Below are 22,975 nucleotides of genomic sequence, written 5' to 3'. Positions count from 1 at the left end.
CTCGGGGAAGATCAGTTTGGATTCCGTAGAAACACTGGAACACGTGAGGCAATACTGACCTTACGACTTATCTTAGAAGAAAGATTAAGGAAGGGCAAACCTACGTTTCTAGCATTTGTAGACTTAGAGAAAGCTTTTGACAATGTTGACTGGAATACTCTCTTTCAAATTCTAAAGGTGGCAGGGGTAAAATACAGGGAGCGAAAGGCTATTTACAATTTGTACAGAAACCAGATGGCAGTTATAAGAGTCGAGGGACATGAAAGGGAAGCAGTGGTTGGGAAGGGAGTAAGACAGGGTTGTAGCCTCTCCCCGATGTTGTTCAATCTGTATATTGAGCAAGCAGTAAAGGAAACAAAAGAAAAATTAGGAGTAGGTATTAAAATTCATGGAGAAGAAATAAAAACTTTGAGGTTCGCCGATGACATTGTAATTCTGTCAGAGACAGCAAAGGACTTGGAAGAGCAGTTGAATGGAATGGACAGTGTCTTGAAAGGAGGATATAAGATGAACATCAACAAAAGCAAAACAAGGATAATGGAATGTAGTCTAATTAAGTCGGGTGATGCTGAGGGGATTAGATTAGGAAATGAGGCACTTAAAGTAGTAAAGGAGTTTCGCTATTTGGGGAGCAAAATAACTGATGATGGTCGAAGTAGAGAGGATATAAAATGTAGGCTGGCAATGGCAAGGAAAGCGTTTCTGAAGAAGAGATATTTGTTAACATCGAGTATAGATTTAAATGTCAGGAAGTCGTTTCTGAAAGTATTTGTATGGAGTGTAGCCATGTATGGAAGTGAAACATGGACGATAACTAGTTTGGACAAGAAGAGAATAGAAGCTTTCGAAATGTGGTGCTACAGAAGAATGCTGAAGATTAGATGGGTAGATCACACAACTAATGAGGAAGTATTGAATAGGATTGGGGAGAAGAGAAGTTTGTGGCACAACTTGACGAGAAGAAGGGATCGGTTGGTAGGACATGTTCTGAGGCATCAAGGGATCACCAGTTTAGTATTGGAGGGCAGCGTGGAGGGTAAAAATCGTAGAGGGAGACCAAGAGATGAATACACTAAGCAGATTCAGAAGGATGTAGGTTGCAGTAGGTACTGGGAGATGAAAAAGCTTGCACAGGATAGAGTAGCATGGAGAGCTGCATCAAACCAGTCTCAGGACTGAAGACCACAACAACAACAACATCTATAACCTATAATTAATACACAGTTGTCATGGATTAAAGGGACCAGCATGACTTGTGAAATCTCAAGATGGTTTTGTTTATGTCCTGCTGACAGTTGTTTGGGTATGAATTGTATAAATACTGTGTGCATGTTTGAATACAAAATTTCATGTACAGGATTCTTGCTAATGGTAACCTAAGTAAAACTTTATGATGGATTGTCCATGCTTTTATCTTAACATGTATGTTGGTAATGCCTTTCTTGAGCAATTATGGTAAGTTAAAATGGCAAAACAGCTGATCTTTATAAGCAATGACATTTCAGAATGTTTCTGTTTTAATGGAGGGAGAAAGAAATGTAAGAATTTAATATAACAATAGCTCTAGAGTTAGAGTGCTAGGGTATGGCAGTCAAAGGTCACTTGTAGTGGCAGGTTGGATAATAGCAACTGGCAAGGGAATAGTCCAGTCCGATATGTCAAAACCTATGCTTATTTTTTTATACAGAAAGAATACAATGAAAGAAATGATGGCATTATTAAATTCCTCCATCACTTAACCAGCATGTATGGCCAGCACCTGCCTGGCCAGTGTGGGTGAAGGAAGACATGGCAGTAGCAGCTGGAAGCTGAGTGATATGATGATGGAAGGCTCCAGAGAGACATCCAGGGCCATCAGCCCCATGATGGTGATGGATGTGAAACCTCTTGCATAGGCCCAGAGACTTCTGGAAGTGGAGGCATCCCTGTGGGATGTGACAGGTCTGGTCTGGTGATTCAACCACATTTGAAGCCATATCAACAGCTGTGGTTGTGCCCCTCAGCCAACATCAAGGGAGATCCAAGTGGCCATCTTCTGTGATCTGGGAGTAGAAAGAGCTGTGATGTGATTATGATAATGGCAATTGTGCCCTCCCCTCAAAGAGGGGGGCCACTGACCAGGGTGCCACAACCAGTTGGTTGTAGTGCTGGTGCAACATCCTTTATCTTGTATCCAACACTGCTTGGTGCCTCTATTGTGCCACCATTGGTTCCTGGATCCATCCTGGATTCAGTCCAAATGTCCATAGCTACAACAGTGCCAGAGCACCCACATGAAACTATATGGCTGCTTCTGTGGGTGTAAACAGGAGATCCACAAGGCTTTGACCATAGAATGGAGTAGACCTGTAATAAACTAGGAAGGCATTTCCCCTTGAAACTGATTTAGCAAATCTTAAGATGTTTAACTTTTGAACTTAGAATGTATGACCAAACCATTCTTCCAGCCTGAGGAGTAAGGTACAATGTTTAATTCCATTTCATCTACAAAACCTTTTGAAATCAGTTGCTGTTAATTGGTGACCATTTTTCTCACTAGCATCTGCAGTGCATACTCTATTCCAAAGATCTGATCCAAGAGCTACTATCATGACCAATGCAATTGTCTGCTGGAAGCAGATGACATACAGGAAGGGGGAGAAAGAGCTCACCATGATTAACCATTTGGAGCCTGAGAATGGACCTATGAAGTCAACATAACCGAGTCCCACAGTATCATCAACTTTGGCCACAGAGAAAATGACTGGGGTGCAGCAGGCTGGTGTACTTGTCAAATGCAGACTCATGAACTGCCTGTGCAACATCGTTGTCCATATAAGGCCAGCAGATGTACAGGCATGCCAGTTCCTTCATCCTCAAAATACCCCAATGGGGCTGATGTAAGAATTGGAGCACCTAACATTGCAGAGATGATGGCATCACCACCCACTGACGTTCATCTTTTTTTGTAAGGAACACAACACCTTGTCAAAATTGAAGTTGGTGCTGCCAATTAAAAATACAGTGAAGGCGAGATGGTTCTTCACCAGAGAGCTTGGTAGGCTAACCTAACCAGACATGCTGCAAGACACACTGAAGGAACAGGTCACACCTAGTTGTGTAGCAATGTCCCAGGAATTTATATGGAACTCATCAAACAATTTCTCAAATTCACTGTCTAACATAAAACAAACTGTCTCCTGGCAGTCAAATTTTGGATTCTGACCTGCCAGGAGGCAAGAAAGTGCATCCGTATGAGAATGATGAGCAGAAGAGTGATAATGAATGGACTATTCGAAATTTGTCAAATAGAGACCAATCGATGAAGACAATATGCTGTGACTGGCAATTTTTCCTGATATCCAAAATGTCACAAGAGCACTTTTTGGACAGTGATAAGATGAGAAAAATTTGTAAATATGGTCTAACTGTCTTTTAGATAAATGCTATTGGCCTCTCGGTACCATCATCTAACTTATGAGAGCGAACAGCCCTAGTACCCTGTTGGAATGTGTCTTTGCCAACACCGATGACAACTGGGGCTGGTAAATCACAAGGCAGGGTGCTGATGAGAGGTCTGATTTAAACCTGATAAAACCAGGATGTAACTCTTCTGACTACTGGAAAGGGGCTACCTTGTTATAGAGACCATTTAGTAGGTGGTCAGTGAAGGCTGCTTGGGGAATAAATCACTTTTCCTAGAAATAGTTGAAGGTCCTTGATGAATTTAGGCACAGGCATGTTCTGAATGGTACCTAAATATCCTTTGATGGGCAGAAGGCCCTCTTTACTGAGTATATAGCCTAAATCAATGATCACTTGTTGAAAGAAAGCACATTCTGAAAATTTACACTTAAGGCCTTTCTGTTCAAAGGCCACATGAATCATATGCAGATTGCGCAAATATTGTGTTTTTGTGCAACAAGTAACCAGAGTATCATTCAGATAATTCACACAAAGTGGAACCCATGGAGTACTCTGTTCAAGAAACCTCTAGAATATGATGGAGGAGCTAGTCACACCAAAAAGCAACTTGTTATATTGTGTAAAGTCCAAAAAGTGTGATTAAGACTAAAATATTCCTCAAGTCTTCATCAAGAGCCAACTGAAAATATGCTTCCATTGTATCAATTTTTATAAAGAATTTTCTTCCCGAAAGTTTAAGAAATAGTTCATCTAGATGAGACAAGGGATAAGAATCAATGTCCGCTTGAGCAGTAATGGTTTCCATAAACTCTCCTCGTAACAGAAGAGAGCTCCCAGGCTTCCTAACCAGCACCACTGGCTGTAGCAAATGGGGGACAAAACTTCTATGTAGTCTGTTAATCTGATCCTCAATAACCAATGAAAATGGATGACCTTGCAAAATCTCAGACTTGCTGTTGGCTGTAAGACTATGTTTGCCTGAAAGTCAACTGTCTTCCCCAAACTTGGTTCAAAAATCGGCAAAAAGTAACTTCACAGGATACCAATGAGCCATAGAGGTGCATTTCATGACATAATGAAAATTTAATGGTTGAATATGCATCAATTCCAAAAATGTTCTCAACCAACAGATACACCACTACAAAAATTGACAGCATTCGAGACACCTGATTATAAGTCACCATCAGTTGAAAATGATGTAAGAGTGGCAATTCACTTCGCTTAGAAAGGCAGTGCACACACTGAAGTACAGAGACTTGTTAACAATTGAGACTGATACAATGGTACTGTAAAGAAAATTCAGTGGAATGGCTTGCACTGTTGCATGTAACAAAGTTTTACACAAAGCCAGCATATTACCAGTGCCTGTAACATTATTAATTTGAATTGGATGCGGCTGACACCTAGTGCCCACCATGCTATGGCATACTTCTGCAATGTGGCACTTGTACTCATAATGTTGACTTTTCTGTCTGGGATATAAAGAAAAACTGTGCAAGTAACTTGGAAATAAAATTTAATACCATGGAAAATGTCAGGCACTAGCCCAGGTTTGCAGAGAAGGAGGCTACTTGGTAGCCATTGAGTGAAACTTGTTTACCACTTTACAGTCTGTTATGGTTACTCTCTACACTGCATTGCCACAGCTGTAGGCCACATGTGACATTTCAAAGTCAGATGAAAAATTTTGTTGCACAGCTTGCAGTATTTCAGATGCACAGGGAATCTGCGGCACTGCAGCCAGGGAGTGGTCAGACAGTCTTAAGGCTTGTATACTGATCTTCTTATCTCGAGATAAGCAAATTGCTACCTCACATATTAATGTTTCCATGTATGACTGACACACACAAAAACGCACGCACGCACACACACACACACACACACACACACACACACACACACACACATGAATTTACATTTTCTACTGTACCTCCACAAATCCACAATTCATGTTGCATAACTTATAGCATCTGATTTGCTGTATTATAAGAGTAATCATTTCTCTGATACCACATGTATTTTGTTGCAAAAATTGTCAGAAAATGAAGAAATTAAGTTAGATGATGGAAATAGTGATGTGTTGAACAAAGAGGCTTACATTTGAACCAAGTACTATAATGGTGGATTTGTAGAGAGAGAAAAGGCCCATTGATGTTCCAGGCACTTGATATCAGCATAGCACTAAGCATTTTTAATATACTTTGTAGCTTCCTTGAGGTTCATTGAATAGCTGAAATAACAGGGTGGCTTGTAGTGCCTTTAACTGCTGCAGCGTAAAACTAGTTATGTGCTTGAGCAATTCCTGATGCTGGCTTAGCTGTTGCTGCCAAAGCTCAAGAAACTTTTCATCTTCTTGATAGAAATAACATAAGCAATAGTTCCCGATAGAAACTTACATAGTCCAAGCATTACTATTTGTTATGCACCCATACAAAAACTATAATGTTAAGTGCAGTTCTACTCACATCATGTGGTGGTGGAAACCACATTGTCATAAGCCAAAGCAGTATCAAACACAAGGTGAAATCAATCCAGGTAAACCGTAGCAGCAGTCATAGTTCACTTGCAGAGTCAAGTCAAGTAACAGCAACTGAGAGCAAGTCTGCCACTGGGTGGCTTTATTTTGCCTGCTACAGAAGTTCACATGATCAGCCTGTGATATCAGCAGCTTTCCTACCACTGGCACCTTTGTCAGATGTGGGCAATGCTATGTGTATTGATGCATCCATATCTTATATCTCTGAGTACAGTTATGTTTGTCATATATAGATATATATCTGTTGCTGATACAGACAGCATTTTTGCATTTTTAATGTTAAAATGTTGTTAATTATTTTGTAAAAAATGTGGATCTTGCTTGTTTCATGTCAAAAAATATATCAATATTGTTCACACAAGGATGATTTTCTCTTAATTGCAATGAATATGCATTGGCAGATTTCATACTGATCTAGAAATTTTCTAGGCAATTTGAGTAAATGATTTGGCCTCTGAGGTTGCCTGACATGAATCCAATTAAACATTTATGGGATGTAACTGAGAGATCACTTTCTGCACAAACTCCTACACCAGCAACACTTTCACAATTATGGACAGCTATAGAGGCAACATGGCTCAGTATTTCCACAGGGAGCCTCCAATGTCTTGTTGAATCCATGCCACATCAAGCTGCTGCTCTACACCAGGCAAAAAGAGGCCCAACACAATATTAGGAGGTATCCTATGACTTGTGTCACCTCAGTGTATAATGGAATGTACAAGATTTAACCCTTCACTATTCAAATAATGATTGGCAGCAATTGTAAATCTATTAACTCACCCCATAAACGATATCAGTTTTAAAACTATGACATCACATGAAGGTCAGACAATGTCTAGCACAGGTAATATTTGAAACTTTTATTTGCTCTGACATGCCTTACATCACACTCATTTCAATTAGGCAGTAAGAAAAATTTTTGCTTTGACCTATAATCGAGTCAGCAAAAGAAGATCCCAGACAGCTCTCAGCACTGTTGCCAGCTTTCAACTTTAAAGTGAAAATGACTGCAGGCAGAAACAATAGTCATCTGTAGAGCTGAGAAAAACTGAGGCATTGCCAGAGAGACATATCAAAATTGCATTGAGTGATTGGCTGAGGTATATATGTAAGCAGCTGTGCCATCCCTGCAGCAACTGTTTGGGACCAACTTCTGCTAACTATATTACAGCAATATCCCTGCAAACAAAATAGCAGTTAATACTTTACAAATATTGTTATTAATCTAGTGAAAATTACTGAAACTAAGAAATTACATTATTTATTGTAAATAAAAGTGAGAAATGGAAGAGGAGTATCAAATTACACGGTTTTGTAACACAGGTATAGAAAATATATGAAAAAGGAATGTGTGTAGAGACAAAATAAGGAAACCACCACAGCTGATTCGGGAGGACGACGGTTCAATCGCGCGTCTGGCCATCCTGATTTAGGTTTTCCGTGATTTCCCTAAATCACTCCAGGCAAATGCTGGGATGATTCCTTTGAAAGGGCACGGCCGACTTCCTTCCGCGTCCTTCTCTAATCCGATGAGACCGATGACCTCGCTATCTGGTCTCCTTCCCCAAACAACCCAACCCCAACCACAGCTGAAAGTGAAAAAGAAAAAAATAGGAAGTGGCATGGTGAGTATGTCAGATTATAACACCTTTTTGATGTCAGGGTCATTATAAACTGAGCAGAAGCCATTAATATTGAGTGCACAGACCACAAGGAAGAGTGAGTAACTATGTTTCTGTGATCTAAAAACAATGTTTTCTTCAATTTCTGTATTTATATATATTTTTTAGAATTAAACTGTTGTCTGTACTTAAGCTTCTTACAAAAAAACCTTTACAGGAAGGTAAAAGATGTGAACTCAAAGAGCTGCATGTTGGATATAAGTTCTTCACAACGCTCTTCTTCACTGCAGTCATTATGCGCTCGACACTCAACTTTACCCGTACCAGCTGTTCCTCATAGCTCAAATAGCCCGTGGGTGCCAGATAATGCTCTGAACTACATCCTACATAGAGAGATGGAGGACAGCATCAGCAAAAATTCATCATCTGGTAGGTACACACAGAGAATTAAATAAAAACAACTTCTATGTTTCCTAGATCATTACTGAAATAAGATAACATGTTGCCTTTTACCTAAAGTGGCAATTAGTAAATAAATTCTATTAAAACAGTGTATGCATCAGTCTTTGAAAATCATTAATTTCTTTGCAGAGACCAGTTTGTAGGGACTGTACTGCCATAGCCTGCAAAAGGCTTTATGCCATGGTGACTTTTTTCAGGATTGCAGAGTTTTGTGGGGAAGTTCACACGTAGTAGAAATATCTAAGTGCACAAACTGCAGAAGGTCTTCCATAGTGAGAACATTACAGAGAAGGTCACCCATGCTGAGAGCAAAGAGAAAAGAAAATGAATAGACATTAGGAAGAGAGGAAAGAGAGTAAATTAAGAGAAAAGACAATAGAAAGGAGAGTTAAATACAATTTGATAGCAAAAGTAAAAACACATCAAAAATCCATTCCCCCTTTTTGAAAATCAGAAGCACAGATTCTGGGACCATATTTCTAACCATAGAGAATTGTTTAGAAAGTGTGGCTTGCACATTAACAAGGCAGATGAAAAAGCATTAGGTGCTCCATTAAGTGCTACAATAGAGAAAGAGCAATTCAGTAGCAATTTACAGTCAAGAACACTGAAGTTACTTGAATAACTGGAATACATTAACTTTCAGGTCTATAATGTCCCTGGGGTGGAAGTAGTAGGGATAGTCTCTTACCACACCAAATGACAACAAGTAATACTAATCATATTTCAGTTCAGTTAGACTTAGAGGTTCCACAAGTGGTAAAAGAAGCTAAAGTGTTATGCTCCTCAGAGCATGTATGCTAGCATTGACATTCTTCCTTCTGGTAGCAATATACTTGCACCTTATTACTGTGGAAATAACATGGGTGGAGGAAGAGAAGAAGATGTATTAAAAATAAATATCCATTCAAAACTCAATGATAAGAGGGGCTGCCTGGAGCACCATTTACAGGTATATGGCTTTGCACACTTTTTTATTATAGCCATATACAGAACACAGAGCTCTTCTGGTAATCTCAGCTGCTTCATCAGACAACTATATGTTTTGCTGTGCTGTCTAACAAGAAAGGAAAGGGATAGAGTACTTTTAGGTGACTTTAATGTAGATTTCTTAAATAATTCTCACTACATATCAGACACTAAACATAACTTGTGCTCCTTCAGTGTACTGTATTTATCTGCCACTTGTAGCAGACCAATCAAAAACATTTTTGTATATAAAAATAAAATTAATTGCATACTTGCCATACAAGTGATATGCGGCCTTTCTGACCATAACAGTCAAATGCTGACCACCACTACTCACAGAGTCTCCCAGAACACAGATGTTGCTGCAGAATAGATACCCTCATAAATAATTAACCTATTCAAACAATGGAAACTCCAGGCAGGAGTGAAGCACCCATAAGCTGAGGAGGAAATGAAATGAAATTTCACTGGTTGAGAGGGTATGTGATGTTATTTCAGTGATTACAAAATTTAGTCAAATTTATAAAAAAAAAACTACATGGTATGAGCTCACCTATCAGTATGTTGTTGCAACCCCTTTGACCTGGATGCATGCAGTGAGTCATATGGGAAGGGTGTCATAAAGGCCTCTCCTGAGGCTGTCTGGCCCAATACTGTTGTAACTGGTTCTTGATATTGTGGATACTGGCAGTGAGACAGAGTGTGATGCCATTCATTAGCAGTCCATGCTTCCCGATCATGACAACACTACAAACAGCCATTTGTGTTTCAGTGTTAATGGCAGCCCGTGGCTGCTGCTAGTCTGTGAACAATGGTGCATGATGATAAAGAATGTTACAGGGACCTCATTACTTGTTCTTGGACGGCAGGCACAGATGTGAATGGGTTATGATGTGTTTTGTGCACAATACATTGATGCTCCCTTGTGGTGGTCAGAGGTTGTCGACTGGAACCAATGACAAGTAAGCTTGCCTTCATGTTTGCATACAGTCCAACTTGGGCCAATGTCATATCTGAATGCCCTACAAATCTGGGTATTGAATAGTTTGACCAGCTGGCCGAAAGGAGACCCACAATGAAGCCCCATTCAAACCCTGACAGGTGCTGATAATGCTGCCTCATATGAGTACATAATATCTCTGTGTCCATCACAATAATCACTCAACATCTGATGCTGTTTGTGCCTCTTATATATCATAATAGGCTTGGTAATAACACTAAGCATGAACAATGATAAAGCACTCTGTTCTACTTGTCAGAGACCATTGCAACTCTAATCATTTACATGCCCAGCGATTGTGTGTATTTGTACAAAGTTATGTTTGCATACAACCATGTCCTCTGGGCGATTCAGTGGACAGGCATTGTTGTCCTAAGTGTAGGCTCATAGGCAGCTGGCAGCTAGTCTGGGGCCCAAAGCTGAAAGGGCCATCAAGGGGCTGAGTGGCAACCAAAGTACCTGTCACAAAGGAATACATGCACAGTGCCACATGGACATGTGACTGCACACAAACAAGTAGGTACCAACAACTGAAATGCTATTTACTGTGACTTGTATGCTACATATCAGTGTGACTTGTGCACCCAAATGCTGTGACAGCTGCAGGAGGCTTGACAAACAATTTGTAGGGGGCCACACCCGGCCCACAAAGCATATCCATGCTTACATATCTATATGAGTGGTGTATGTTCTTTTGAACATGTCTGAAAGAACAGACACTATTTCTGTGTTTGACCCCATGGCTGGAAATAGAATATTTTCAGAAATGAGAAATTCTGGTCTCTGCCACATTCAGGCAATGGAAGAATTCGTTGGTGACAAATGAAAATTTTTACCGAGGCTGGGATTCAGACCTGTGTCTCCGGCTTACTAGGCAGATGGTTAACCATTTATACCACCTTGGCACAGTGCTTAGACATAAATGCATAGATTACCCAAGCTCACCTCCTCCCTCAATCCAAATACTCATTTGCCACATTCTACCAAAATAGTATCCCCTAGCCCTTTTTCCTCTGTTTGCTTCACATATCACATGAAGACCCACATGAGATCGGGCGAAAAGTGCTCAGCACTCAATGATCATATTAGCCTTCATGGCACATATGTATCTATATGAATGGTGTCTGTTCTTTTGGACATGTCCAAAAGAACAGACGCCACTCATATAGATAAATATGCACCACGAAGGCTAATATGATTATTCAGCACAGAGCATTCTTCACCTGACCTCATGTGAGTCTTCACATGATGCGATGAGCAAACAGAGGAAAATGGGCTAGGGGATACCATTTTGGTAGAATGTGGCAAATGAGAATCTGGATTGACTGGGGAGGCAAGCTTCGATAATCTGTGCAGTTGTGTCTAACCATTGTGCCAAAATGATGTAGATGCTTAATGCATCTGCCTAGTAAGGAGGAGTCCCAGGTTTGAATCCCAGCATAGGTACAAAATTTCATTTTTCACAAATGAATCCTTTCATTGTCTGAATGCATCATGGATTGGAATTTCTTGCCCGAATGCAGCAGAGATTAGAATTTCTCCTTTCTGAACGTATCTGCACATGTTGTGTCTAAATATGCAGGGGCCCTGCCCTTAATATGCTGCTTGCATATACTACAGTTCCTTCCCATTTCCACTTTACAATAACAGTCAATTTGGACAGCTTTCAGAGGGTTGAGACGTTCCTAATGGATCTGTTACTCAGGTGACATTGAATGACTAGTCCACATTCAAAGTCACTGAGCTGTCCTGACCAACCTGCTCTTCTGTTACTGCTTCTCTATTGACAACAGAATAATTCCCACCTGCTTTGGTACTGGTGGATTCCTCTTTCATGGAATTGAATTGAATGATATTTTATTGTCGTTTAGCTGTTACAGAAATTGACAAAGTCAAGTTACATAAATACAAGTTATACATGGGTTGAAGACCAATATGTCACTATTGGTTTTCCATATAATACAATATTTAAAATCAAATAATATGAAAAGCATTGCGTCATAAATTACTCAGTTAAAGAAATTATGCTGAACTCTCCAAACCGGTACCACTATGATATTTTACAGTCATATAATTTCTGAAGTGAGTAGCAAGGATTTGCAGCTAACCAACCGAATAATTTGTCTTTAAATAAATCAAATGGAGCTTCTACCCATTCTAGTGGCAGTTTATTAAACATCTTCGTACCCACCACTTCGTAGCTATTCAGTGACTTGGATAATCTGTAGTAAGGTATGTCAAGATGGCTACTATTTCTGGTTCCATGAGAGTGGACATCTCTTCTACACTGGTATTCTGATAAGTTGCTCTTTATATGTAGTAGGGCAGTGTAAATATACATGTTTATTACAGTTATTATTTTTAAGTTGATAAACAGTGGTTTGCAGTGGGCCAGTTTATCACTGTTTGTTATAATTCAAATTACTTTCTTCTGAAGTACCAAAATGTCCTGAAGGTGTTAGCTATTGCCCATAGTAAAAGCCCATAAGATATAATGCTTTGAAAAAAAGCAAAGTAGGCCGATCTTACATAGGCCGCAGGTACATGGTTTTTTAAATTCCTTAAAAAATACATCACTCTAAACAGCCTTGCACTAATGTATTTAATATGTGGCTCCCAAGTCAATTTGCTATCTACACTCCTGGAAATGGAAAAAAGAACACATTGACACCGGTGTGTCAGAGCCACCATACTTGCTCTGGACACTGCGAGAGGGCTGTACAAGCAATGATCACACGCACGGCACAGCGGACACACCAGGAACCGCGGTGTTGGCCGTCGAATGGCGCTAGCTGCGCAGCATTTGTGCACCGCCGCCGTCAGTGTCAGCCAGTTTGCCGTGGCATACGGACCTCCATCACAGTCTTTAACACTGGTAGCATGCCGCGACAGCGTGGACGTGAACCGTATGTGCAGTTGACGGACTTTGAGCGAGGGCGTATAGTGGGCATGCGGGAGGCCGGGTGGACGTACCGCCGAATTGCTCAACACGTGGGGCGAGAGGTCTCCACAGTACATCGATGTTGTCGCCAGTGGTCGGCGGAAGGTGCACGTGCCCGTCGACCTGGGACCGGACCACAGCGACGCACGGATGCACGCCAAGACCGTAGGATCCTACGCAGTGCCGTAGGGGACCGCACCGCCACTTCCCAGCAAATTAGGGACACTGTTGCTCCTGGGGTATCGGCGAGGACCATTCGCAACCGTCTCCATGTAGCTGGGCTACGATCCCGCACACCGTTAGGCCGTCTTCCGCTCATGCCCCAACATCGTGCAGCCCGCCTCCAGTGGTGTCGCGACAGGCGTGAATGAAGGGACGAATGGAGACGTGTCGTCTTCAGCGATGAGAGTCGCTTCTGCCTTGGTGCCAATGATGGTCGTATGCGTGTTTGGCGCCGTGCAGGTGAGCGCCACGATCAGGACTGCATACGACCGAGGCACACAGGGCCAACACCCGGCATCATGGTGTGGGGAGCGATCTCCTACACTGGCCGTACACCACTGGTGATCGTCGAGAGGACACTGAATAGTGCACGGTACATCCAAACCGTCATCGAACCCATCGTTCTACCATTCCTAGACCGGCAAGGGAACTTGCTGTTCCAACAGGACAATGCATGTCCGCATGTATCCCGTGCCACCCAACGTGCTCTAGAAGGTGTAAGTCAACTACCCTGGCCAGCAAGATCTCCGGATCTGTCCCCCATTGAGCATGTTTGGGACTGGATGAAGCGTCGTCTCACGCGGTGTGCACGTCCAGCACGAACGCTGGTCGAACTGAGGTGCCAGGTGGAAATGGCATGGCAAGCCGTTCCACAGGACTACATCCAGCATCTCTACGATCGTCTCCATGGGAGAATAGCAGCCTGCATTGCTGCGAAAGGTGGATATACACTGTACTAGTGCCGACATTGTGCATGCTCTGTTGCCTGTGTCTATGTGCCTGTGGTTCTGTCAGTGTGATCATGTGATGTATCTGACCCCAGGAATGTGTCAATAAAGTTTCCCCTTCCTGGGACGACGAATTCACGGTGCTCTTATTTCAATTTCCAGGAGTGTATAACAATACCTAAGAACTTAACACTATCCATGAAGTCTGCTAGCCGGCCGCGGTGGTCTAGCGGTTCTAGGCGCGCAGTCCGGAACCGCGCGACTGCTACGGTCGCAGGTTCGAATCCTGCCTCGGGCATGGATGTGTGTGTTGTCCTTAGGTTAGTTAGGTTTAAGTAGTTCTAAGTTCTAGGGGACTGATGACCACAGATGTTAAGTCCCATAGTGCTCAGAGCCATTTGAACCATTTGAAGTCTGCTACTGTCAGATCTCTTAAACTAAATACAATCTTTTGAGTTTTACTCTCATTAAGCAGGAACCCATTAACTCGAAACCAGACTGATGCTTGTGATACTGTGTCATTTGCCACAGTTTGGAACATATCCATGTCTGAGCTGACACTGAAAAAAGTGGTATCATCTGCATAGAGAATGGAGTGAGAGTTTATGTAAGATGTTAGATCGTTTGTCATTAGGATAAATAGCAGAGGTCCTAATACTGAGCCTTGTGGCACACCACACTTAACTTCAGCTAGCTGTGATCTCTGTTTACCAATACAAACATTTTGTTTAAGGTTGCTGAGGAAATATTCGAAAATGTTGTCCACTTCACTGTTTGTGATTACATAATAAACTAGTTTGTTGAGGAGTGAAATATGCTCCACACAATCGAGGGCCTTGCTAAGATCACAAAAGGTAGCCTGAGCAAAATTTTTCCCTTCATAAGCATTAAGCACTTTTTTAATCAGGGAGTCAATGGCATGGACTGTGAATTTGCTCTTGCTAAAGCCAAATTGTACAGCAGTAATAATATTATTACGTGCCAGATAATCACACAACTGGGAGTTGATGATGGATTCCAAAACTTTAGATAAAATAGGTGTCCAAGATATTGGGCAATAGCTAGATGGGCATGGCATCTGCAGAGTTCAGTTCCACATTACATGGGGGGGAGGGGGGGGGGGGTGTTCAGATAGGTTTTATGATATTGTATCTTAAGTTCGTATTGGGGAAGGATAGAGAAGGAAATTGGCTAATCATTTTGAAAGAAATCATCCTGAAATTTGTCTTAACTGATTTAGGGGAACCTCAGAAAAGCTAAATTGAATTGCTGGATGCAGATTTGAATGGTCATCCTTCCAAATGCAAGTCCAGTTTTGCAATCAGTGCACCACCTTGCTCAGTTACATTATGTAAACTATACAACCAAGCGAAATAATTTATTAAAAAAATTAAATGAACCACCTGTACTTAAGTTCAGTACAGAATTCTGTTCCTGTTATTTGATTTTTTTCTTTTTCTAGCATTCTGAAAATTTTATTTTATTTTATGAGCTATATTATGTTTACTCCTCTATATCATAAAGTTTTGAGATTGCTTCATATTCCCGCAGATGATGCAGCCATCCAGTCCAGTACCAACAAGCCTCTGTCTGCAACTGAAGAGCAACTGGAAATTCTAAGATTAAAGTACTTTGTCTATTAGATTTGTTATTGCAAAATGTATCTGGGCTGACAAATCAATCACTTCTAGATGACTGTGTTATCAAAGTTTGCAGTTTATGAAAAGCTTCCAAAAAATTGTTTTAGTAAGACATTGTGTAAACACTGTTTTCACTGTGATGAAAATAATCCAAATTTTAATTGAATGTTATCAGTACTTTGTATTCAGATCTGATCATAAAACCTACAATGAACAGATTAGAAATACATTACTGGCACTTCTTTGCAATCCATATTTATTGTTCTATATCAAATTTTGTCAATTGTTACCTGCTTAAGAAAATAAAACATTAAAAGAAGTTAATATATGGAACATTTATTTATTCAGTCAAGTTATTCAGTCAAGTAATTCTGATTTACTTTGTTTCCTTCCCTCTGGTTTGTTTTTCTGATCCAGTGTTTATTATCATCTTCCCTTTCCCTTTACATATTCCTTTACCTTCCCAGATTTTTTCTTTTGTCTACTATTCTGAAAGTATGCACACTCAAGTCTAGTATGGAAAATGCCATTACTTGTTAAAATCACACCACCAGGAAACAAGTACACAAATAATATTAAACATGGCATATTCATAACAGGACTGCATTGTAGTCAATTACAAATGCATAGTTATCACACATGTGTGAGTTGAGCAGTCCCTTCCGAATACCTGCATTAGGCATATAAATAAAGTACTTTAGATGAGTGAGCATTGTATGTTGTGTATAATTATCCTCAAGTTGTAAATATGGCATATTTCATAAATATTAAAGAACACTTTATGACCAAGTTATGTTTTTTGAACAGAAACAGGTAGTCAGCCTTGAAGAGATCGGGTTGCTACATTGTTAGATTTCATTTGTTATGAGGTGCGAGGGTACCAATGTGATACACACACCTGGAGGATTTAGGATAAGGAGAAATGTGTTGGTAGTAAATCTGAAGGTGAAACATGCAATGTGATGGTATGACAGAGACCTTATCTGCATAGAAGTCTTCGACCCTGCGTTTTACTCTTCAGTGTTTGCACATCATATGGGATATTATCGTACCACAGTGACACACCTACAGAGGTTGTGGAACAGCACGATATTGTACAGTATGCGGCACCATTGGGTGTTATGAACACTGCTCTGAACCATGGGAACTATTAATTGTGGCCCCTACATAATGGAAGTTAAAAAGCAAAAAGTGATATCTGTCATCCAGTATATTCCTGAACTGTTTCCTGATAGAATAATACTAGCAATTTATTGCAAGACTTCTCTGTACAACAGGAAAAGTTTGTCTTGATAGACTCAATTTATGTGACATTTCAGCATTTAGAGCCTACAGACCCTCTCTTGCACCTAAAAATTCAATTTCATAGATTACTTTTACAGTCATCATTGTAGTGACACAGCAAATGAGTTACACATAATAATAACTACTACTACTACTACTACTACTACTACTACTGTTTATTGATACAAAAGACAACAACAAATATTGCAAATGAGATTAATATGCTAGATTTCATATTTTATCACAATCATAAACTTTCCAAATGCCTAGACTGCATGTTTTGTCAGCTGATAATGTGTACAGACGTGGCTTCTTTTTCTAGTTGGGAAGTTGGATATTTTATCAATGCAAATTATTTTCAACTTCCCTGTGAGATGTTTTACCACTGTTCCCAGTGTGCTAGGAACCACAAAGACCATTTATGTTAATATATGACAGAGCTATTGATTTTTCAAATAGTCTTTTTTGTGTTCAGGTCTCCTTTTGTCTGCATCATAGCTGTACAGAAAATTTAGGTTATATACCATCTTTTGTGGCTGCAATAAAAGCTTTCTAAATAGGATATTTTATTACAATCATAAAAGAAGATATATATAACACATATTACAATTTTCAAGTCTTCATATCTTTTTAGTTTTACAGCTTTTTAATGTCAACGCTGCTGTTGCTTAGAGTAAAAATACCAACATTCCACACTTATTTTTCCTCCATGATTGTATTCCAATGTTTGATCTGCCAAAAGTTCCATAATAGTTTGGCTTATTCACTTAAGGATGGTGACAAATCCTCTTGAAGCGTAGCTATCTCACATCACTCTACTCTGATTATTGAATTACAAAAAATAAAATGGAAAGAGATATGTGATCAAAAGGCAGTTCAGTGAAGAAAACATACACTTGTTCTGTTGTATGAGGGTTGCCCAGAAAGTGATGCATCGCATTTTCTTTCTCAGCTGAAAACAATGCTATGAATGCAAAATATTACGTATGTATTAGCTGAAGTCTCCTGAGTGAGCACGCCAAGTTTCCGTTGCTTCCAACAGATAGCATAGTTTCAAAATGGCGGCTGTAGGTTGTGTATGTTACAAGTAATGTGCCATCATTGAATTTCTCACTGCAGAGAAATAAACTGTGGGGAATATTCACAAAAACTTGTGCAAAGTCTATGGAGCATCTGCTGTCAACAGAAGTACAGTTAGTTGATGGGCACGGAGGATGAGGTCATCAGAAGACGGTTTGGTGGAGCTCCATCCACGGATGTCACACCTGACATGTTGCAGCAAGCTGATGTTGCCATTCATGAGGACAGATGCATTACAACTCAGCAGTCAGTGCTGCATCTGTCAATGAGCAAAGGAAATGTGGATGCAGTTATCCGCACTCGTGGATATTCAAACATGTGTGCAAGATGGGTCCAACAGCGCCTAATAGTGGATCACAAATTGTACAGAAAAAACATTTGTCTTGATTTGTTGCAACATTTTGAAGCTGAGAGGGAGGCCTCCTTGTCCTGGATTCATCATTTTGAGCCCAAAACAGAATGACAGTCAATGGAATGGCACCATTCCCACTCCCCGCAGAAGAAAAAATTCAAAGCAACTGCTTCTGCTGGTAAGGTCATGATCATCATGTTCTGGGACTGTGAAGGTGTGATTCTCATTGATGTGATGCCAAGAGGAGGTACCATTAATTCAGAAGCATATGTCAAAACATTAACAAATCTCAAGACGTGCTTCTGGCAACTTCGGTGTCACAGTAACCCAGCATACGTTTTGCTGCAACATGATAATGCACACGGCCCCACACAAGTCTGAGGACTGCTGGACACATCGCAAAACAGGGTTGGACAGTGTTACCCCATCCACCTTACAGCCTTGACCTAGCCCCCATGGACTTCCAGTTATTTTGGGCCATTAAAGGATGCCATTCGTGGAAGACATTTTGAGGCTGATGAGGAGGTGATTCACACAGGAAGCACTGGCTGTCCAGCCACGACAAGGATTGGTACTGACTGGGCATACACACCCTTGTTTCACACTGGAGGAATGCCATAGAACGGAATGGAGATTATGTGGAAAAATAGGGTTTACAGATACAACACCATACTTTCATGTGTGTAGTTCTCATTATGTTCAATAAAGAATTGTTGAAGAAAAAAATGTGGTGCATTACTTTCTGGGCAGCCCTTGTCCACTAAATGACATAGATTGGTCATTACAACATGAAAGTTCATGTTCAAAAATTTTTGATAACTTTTTAAGTAGCTTTTTGCATGTCTGCCAAAGAAAAGCAACAAATAAACTAAAGTGGATTACCACTGGCATAAATCTATCTAGCAGCAGAAAGACACAGCTACATGCTGAGCTGCAATCCAATAAGAGTCGTGAGTTCATTAACTATGTTAAATTGCATAAAAAAACTATTTAGAAGCTTTGAAAAAGAAGCAAAGGGCAAGGAAAACACAAAATCCATTAAAAATCACAGAAATAAATCCAAGGCAGTATGACCTATTGTCAAATCTGAAGCTGAGGAATGAAACCAAGCAACCAGGAAATTTCTAAAATAAGTATACAAGACAAAATAATTGTAAATCCTTCTCAGACACCACAAAATGTTAGTGAAATCTTCAAAACTGTAACAAACTCTGATGTTCACATAGACTCCTATTGAGATAATGTACACTTATTTGGCTTAAGTCTGAGCAAGACTGAGAGTGTAATTAAATTTGACAAAGTAACACTAAAAGATGTAGAAAAAACATATTAAATTTAGAAGACAAAAATTCTGTGGCATGGGATGAAATACCTGCCAAATTCATTAAATCATTTTCAAATACAATAGCACACCCACTGACAAAAATAATTAACCAGTCATGTGAAGAACACTATTTTCCAGGTTTCACAAAATATGCAGAAGTGAAACCTCTATTTAAAAAAGGCTCCAAAGATTATATGGGAAATTACAATCAAGTTTCCCTTCTTCCTGTGTTTCCTAAAATATTTGGAATGATTGCTGCAATTCAAATTTGAAATTTCTGTCACAAATTTAATGAACCTCAAAAAACAAATTTGGCTTCCAAAAAGGCAAAAATAGGATTTATGCAATCAACAAATTCATGAAAAAAATTAGTTCCAGTTTAGAAAAACACAAACTAATTAAATATGTATATCAGTATGCTTTTCAAGCTTACCATTGAAGTTTTCACTTTTCTTTGTGTATTATTCCAGAAAATGCAAAAAATATCATAAACCAAGGTTACATTCAATTTTTTGTTCAGACTTAGGTGCAGTTAACTTAAAGAATCTTATGTAATTGTTCTTTTTTCTTTCCAGCAAGTTAAGTACCATGTATCCTTTCATTGTTTTCATTCTTATTTACAAAACACACCATAAAGTTAATTTCCTGTATCTAGAAACTTTGCACATAGTAGCTTTGTTTACATACAGTAGTGAGTAGGCCAAATTTTAGTAAATGTGTTTTCTTGTTTTTCGGTAATTTAATTGACTTATTCTCACTAAAGTGTTATTTTTACTATGAGTGAAAAGTGACTGACTTGCCATAGAATTTTTAGCTCCAGGGTTTGATGTCATGGATACAGCAGTTTTTTCCATTGGGATGATTGTGGTTGCATAGGAATTGGGGAAGTGAATCAGACTCATTAGTGGTTCTTTAGGATACGTAGTAGAGATAGAAAGATAGTGGAACAGGAAGGGAAAATTGCTGCCCTTCAAGCTGAGTTAGATTGGGGTAGGGGCAATCTGGACAGAATAAGAAGGGAGAAGGGCAGAGAGAGGTGGGAAATGGCACCAGGCAATAGAAGGAACAGGCTTAAAATTTTATCAGACAGCTTTGTGGTGAATGTAAAAAGTAAGTTTGACCTGTTACTTCACTAGAAAGTGATGAGCCTCAGGCAGAGGTACGTGCAGACAGGGTACAACAAACATTCAGTAGAAAATTGAGTAAGAATGTAGGGAAGTCAGCAAAGAGAAAAAAGATTTTTTATTAGGTAATTCTCATGCCAGCAGTGCATGCCAACTTCTGCAGGCTGAGTTAGGATCACAATACCAGGTCGCAAGTTTTTTAAACCTAGTGCTGGTCTGGGTCAGATGAAATAGGATTTAGGTTCACCCCTCAAAGACTTTTTACCAAGGAAGACACTGAGGGTACTGTGGGTGGACCAGAAAATAGTATTGACAGAGATCCTGTGTACAACATAGAGTGTTACTTGGTACGGATTGTGTCAGTATCAAGACATACCAGTATGGAGTTCGTGTCTGTTCTGAGATGCCCAACTGATCTCAATTGAACTCTTCTGTCAGGAGAGTTAATTTGGAGTTTGAACGGATGCTTGGGTTGGGTGTGGGGTCACATATCAGTTCCAGCTGATTCTCTCAGCAGGTGGGATTATACTAGGCATGACTTACACCTCAACAAGAAAGGGAAGGATAAACTGGTTGGGGTAATAGCAGGAAATTTAATTGTGGGAGGCACTACCATGAGTGGTTACAGGTGTTGGAGGAGCACCTTTTTTAGGACAGGTGGCACAGAAAGAAGTCACATTCTAAGAGAGGTCAGGATCAAAAGAAATCATTGGTTTGAGAAAAAAATTAAAGATTTGTTATTAGGTAATTCTCATGCCAGCAATGTATTTTTATTGGAAGAGTGCCATAGCTGTATCTAGATTTAGTGTTCTGATGGAAATTATTTCGTTTATCGCTCTGATGGCTTGTGTTGCTTTCTCTGTTGTGTGTTTAGTGAAGCACATTACAGACAGCTGGAGTGTTATCCCTAGATATTTGTAATCTTTTGTGATAGATATTTGCTTTCCTTGTAGTGCAATTCTTGTCGTTTTTGGGATTTGCCCACCTGGTCTGAATACCATCATTTCCGTCTTGTCGGTGTTGATTACGAACTTATGTTTTGTGAACCATTTTTCCATGTCTTCTATAGTCTCCTGTAGTTTCTTTAAGGTTTTTGAGCCTATCACAATGTCATCCGCGTAGGCATATGCTTTGACATCTTCGTCTTGAGCGATTTCCATGATGTCCTTTGCTGCCAGAATGAACAGGAGTGGGCTTAGTGGGTCTCCTTGGAGTACTCTGTTTGTTTGCCTTATTGGTTCAGACAGGTCGAGGTTGTCCGAGATCTTTATCTCGTTCCATTCATTTATGGAGTTTATGATTCTCGTCCAGACGCTGTCTCTTCCCAGGGTTTTGTCGAGCATCCTTTTTACTAATGATCGATAGAGGAGGTCGAAGGCCTTTGTGAAGTCTATGAATACAGCATAATATTTTTGCTTCTTGTCGATGGTTTCCCATATGTTTTTTAAAAGCAGCTCCACTGCTGTGGTAGTAAATCTTTTTTCCCTGAACCCAAATTGAGATTCTGGGAGGTGGTCTTCCAAAGTGTGTCTTATTCTTCCTGTGACTAGTTTTGTGAATACCTTAAAAGGGTTGTTTTCCAAGGCTATTCCTCTGTATTTGTTTGTGTCCTTAGGGTTGCCCTTCCCTTTGTACATTACCCTTACTATTGATTTTCTCCACTGGCCTGGGATTTTCGCTGTTTCAATGAATTTGTTATAAAGTTTTGTCAATGTTGGTGCTAGCAGATGGGCTGTGTCTTTAAGGTATTCGTTGTAAAGCAAGTCTAGTCCCGCTGCTTTCTTCCTTTTTGTTGATTCAGTGATGTTTCGGACCTCATTTGGAGTGAGTGGGGACCAGGCTGGCATCTCTTGCAGTGTGAGCTCTTGACTTGCTACCTGTGCTCCTTCTCTACCACCATTGTTGAGAATGTCTTTGAAATGTCTCGTCCATTCTTCCATGCTTATATAGTGTGACTGCCTGCTTTTGGGGACGGATTGCAATGAATGGGTCTCTCCTGGCTTCTTCAGCTAGTCTTCTTCCCTCTTCTTCCCTGTGAGCCATTCTCTTCTCCCTAGTTAGTGTTTTGTAAGATCTTCTTTTCTCAGTGTATGTTTGTAGTAGTGAGTGATTATCTGTGTCCGTTTTTAGCCAGTGTAAAGCTTGGAGTACTTCTTTTCCTTTCTGATAACACTCTTGATTGAACCATGGTTTAGTTCTTCTCACTTTCCTGGGGGTAGCTGCTTGTTTTAAGAGTTTCTCCAGTTCAAGCGCTGCCTCCTCTATATTTGAGTTGTTGATTAA

At 40.1% G+C, this 22,975-nt stretch overlaps 1 protein-coding gene across 1 annotated transcript in view; it reads left to right on the top strand.

The window, feature by feature from the left end:
- The window catches only part of LOC124722186, a 260,469-nt gene extending 244,654 nt beyond the window's left edge, over positions 1 to 15,815 (top strand). The window contains exons 13-14 of the mRNA XM_047247385.1: positions 7,784 to 7,995; positions 15,440 to 15,815. Of these exons, the coding sequence (XP_047103341.1) occupies positions 7,784 to 7,995; positions 15,440 to 15,531 (304 nt within the window). The 3' untranslated portion in view covers positions 15,532 to 15,815. The remainder of the gene's footprint in view (positions 1 to 7,783; positions 7,996 to 15,439) is intronic.
- The last annotated feature ends 7,160 nt before the right edge of the window (positions 15,816 to 22,975 follow it).

This window comes from Schistocerca piceifrons, chromosome X (genome assembly GCF_021461385.2).
Source record: "Schistocerca piceifrons isolate TAMUIC-IGC-003096 chromosome X, iqSchPice1.1, whole genome shotgun sequence".
NCBI lineage: Eukaryota > Metazoa > Arthropoda > Insecta > Orthoptera > Acrididae > Schistocerca > Schistocerca piceifrons.
Note: the sequence above shows the minus strand (reverse complement) of the source record. Positions and strands in the feature narration are given on the sequence as shown.